This window comes from Austrofundulus limnaeus, unplaced genomic scaffold (assembly GCF_001266775.1).
Source record: "Austrofundulus limnaeus strain Quisiro unplaced genomic scaffold, Austrofundulus_limnaeus-1.0 Scaffold118, whole genome shotgun sequence".
In the NCBI taxonomy this organism is placed as follows: Eukaryota; Metazoa; Chordata; class Actinopteri; order Cyprinodontiformes; family Rivulidae; genus Austrofundulus; species Austrofundulus limnaeus.
The window spans coordinates 1,223,852-1,226,238 of record NW_013952520.1 but is presented as its reverse complement, the minus strand read 5'-3'; the positions used below and the strand labels follow the sequence as shown (position 1 = coordinate 1,226,238).

At 35.9% G+C, this 2,387-nt stretch overlaps 1 protein-coding gene across 1 annotated transcript in view; it reads left to right on the top strand.

The window, feature by feature from the left end:
• LOC106521901 (Golgi-associated plant pathogenesis-related protein 1) overlaps nucleotides 1-1,712 on the top strand; it is an 8,022-nt gene extending 6,310 nt beyond the window's left edge. Inside the window, exon 5 of the mRNA XM_014014660.1 lies at nucleotides 1,630-1,712. Within this exon, the coding sequence (XP_013870114.1) occupies nucleotides 1,630-1,637 (8 nt within the window). The 3' untranslated portion in view covers nucleotides 1,638-1,712. The remainder of the gene's footprint in view (nucleotides 1-1,629) is intronic.
• The last annotated feature ends 675 nt before the right edge of the window (nucleotides 1,713-2,387 follow it).

Below are 2,387 nucleotides of genomic sequence, written 5' to 3'. Positions count from 1 at the left end.
GGTTATGTTAGCTTCAGAAATTTTATATTGAAAAAAATGATTTGGATTTTTTTAGCCTGCATTGATTATTCTGTAATTATATTATTTCCATGAATTATTTTCATTTTTATCTTTAAAATATGAAAATTTCCACAAAAATTATTTTGGTCTTGATCAGTTACTCAATACTTGAGAGCAAATACATTTTTACTCTTACTTGAGTCATTTCTTGCATGGCTAGTTACGTTTTACTTGAGTAAAATTATGCTGAAGTAGTGCTACTCTTACTTGAGTACTCTACCCACCTCAGCACGTCAGGGTGTATCAAAACAAACATAACGTGAAAGCGAGTGTAAACCTAAAACAGTACAGTCAGACATTTCAGCTCATTTCTACACATCTATTTAATAAATGAAGTATTAAGTTTTACCAAGTCACTAAGTTCCTCAAAGTTAAAAACATGATTAAAGTTGGTTGTGTCTCAGCCTCAGAAATGTGACTGCGATACAGTAGATGGACATAATATTTCAGATAATCCAACGACAACAACAGATCCAAACACACAATCACTCCTCTTCACTGAACCTGTTGCAAACACATTTACACCACACTATTTATTTATGAGCTTCTCTGACTCAAATTCCTTTTCATTCATCATTTTCCTGCACCTAGATGTAATTTCTGATCATGCAGAGAGGAGAGTTTTGCATTTATTTTACATATTTAAGTGTAGGTGTGTCAGAGGAGGTGTGTTGTGTACTCTCAGTTCCACGTTCTTGAGCTGTATGAATGAAAAGAGTGCAGAAACATGCATGCTCATAGTTTGATATATGTGACGATTTCTGAAYGTAAGCAATTTTCCACTTTCATACTACAACAACTTTTAGTAAGCAACACACATTTTGACACATTAGGCACCTGCGGAGGGGAACAAGGAACAGGTATGAGTGGAACAAAGGCTGAGATCAACAGGAAAGCTAGAAATCAAACACAAACCAAACCCACAGATACTTAAAAAAACCTACATGTAAAATTTAAACCTATATGTAACTTTTACAAAGTTATAGCCATATTTAAGCTGGCTAAAGTTGGTAAGCTGTGGCAACTGTCTTTAATTGAACTGACTCCAAAAGTCAAAAGTAGCTGTCACCTCATTATTTTCTGAGAGTTTCATTGAAATTAAAACAACTGTTGCACTTTGATGGTGTCAAACATTAGTATTCCATGTTTATCAGGAAGTGTTTCAAAGTTTGCCATTTACAATAATCTACAATAATTCTTTAATCTGATGGCGTCTGAAACAACTTTTCTGCCTTTCTTGGCTTCATCTACTGCAAAGATCACAGTGTGGAAACCTGATAAGTCACTTTGAAGAAACTCACAACCATTGCAGCAKCTTGACTTTCCTCAGCCCACTGAATATAAAGCAGGAGCATTTCCAGCTCTGAAAAAYCAGGCTGTCCTTTCATTTCTGTCARSTAGTATTTTATTCTGCATTTGGTCAGTGCATGGCTTTACTGCTTTAGATGTGCTGCAGCTCCATGCAAAGCACAGACACACATATCTGGCACAGCTTAGAGCATGTTCATCTGTACCCTGCTGCACGGCTCATGGTTGCATGACTCACCAGTTTTTGCTGTCACCTTGCAGATTTGTAAGAGGAAGGCAGGTTCGCCCTGAGACAACAAACCTGCACACTGCTGTAGAAGACATGGACCTTCCTGTAACTGTCACACATTAGTCACAAATAATGTAAAAAGTGAACAAGAAAAAATATGTAATAAAACATGTTCTTATAAATCAGTTTTTTGTACTTTATTTAAAAAAACATAACACACCAGTATTTGAGAAAGGTTGTATTTGGTGAAAACTACTTGTACAAGGACTGAATGACTTGTAACAAGAGACTCCCAATCATTGATATAAATGACTGGATTGGGTGTGGCTAGCACGTTGCTTCCCACATGGACGTAAGCACACTGGAGCTCTGTCATGCACTGAAGAGCTTCAACAAAATGAATAGATGTCAATGAACTGTGAGGCRTCGTCCTTTAGAAAAACTCCTGTAATTTTCTTATTTCTTGCTTGATTTTCACAAACCGTGGTTCGAAATAAAGCTAAGGAAATTGTGAATTTTATGGTYTACAWAATTTAAAAATAACTCATTCAAATGACTAACAGTGGCTTAAAATAAGCCTTTTGTGTTTCACATGTTTTTTTTATGTCAATGAGTTCTGACCAGGTTTCATTCATGCATGGATTTATCAATCAGACCTGAGCCTTAGAATTTAAAATAATAAAATTCATCTTTCAAAGAAAGATAGATCGATGGATAGTTGGATATGTATTGTCGTGGCATGATTTACCAAGAATGCAGAAACAGTTTTTGGCGTTGTCTGAGGGCGGCC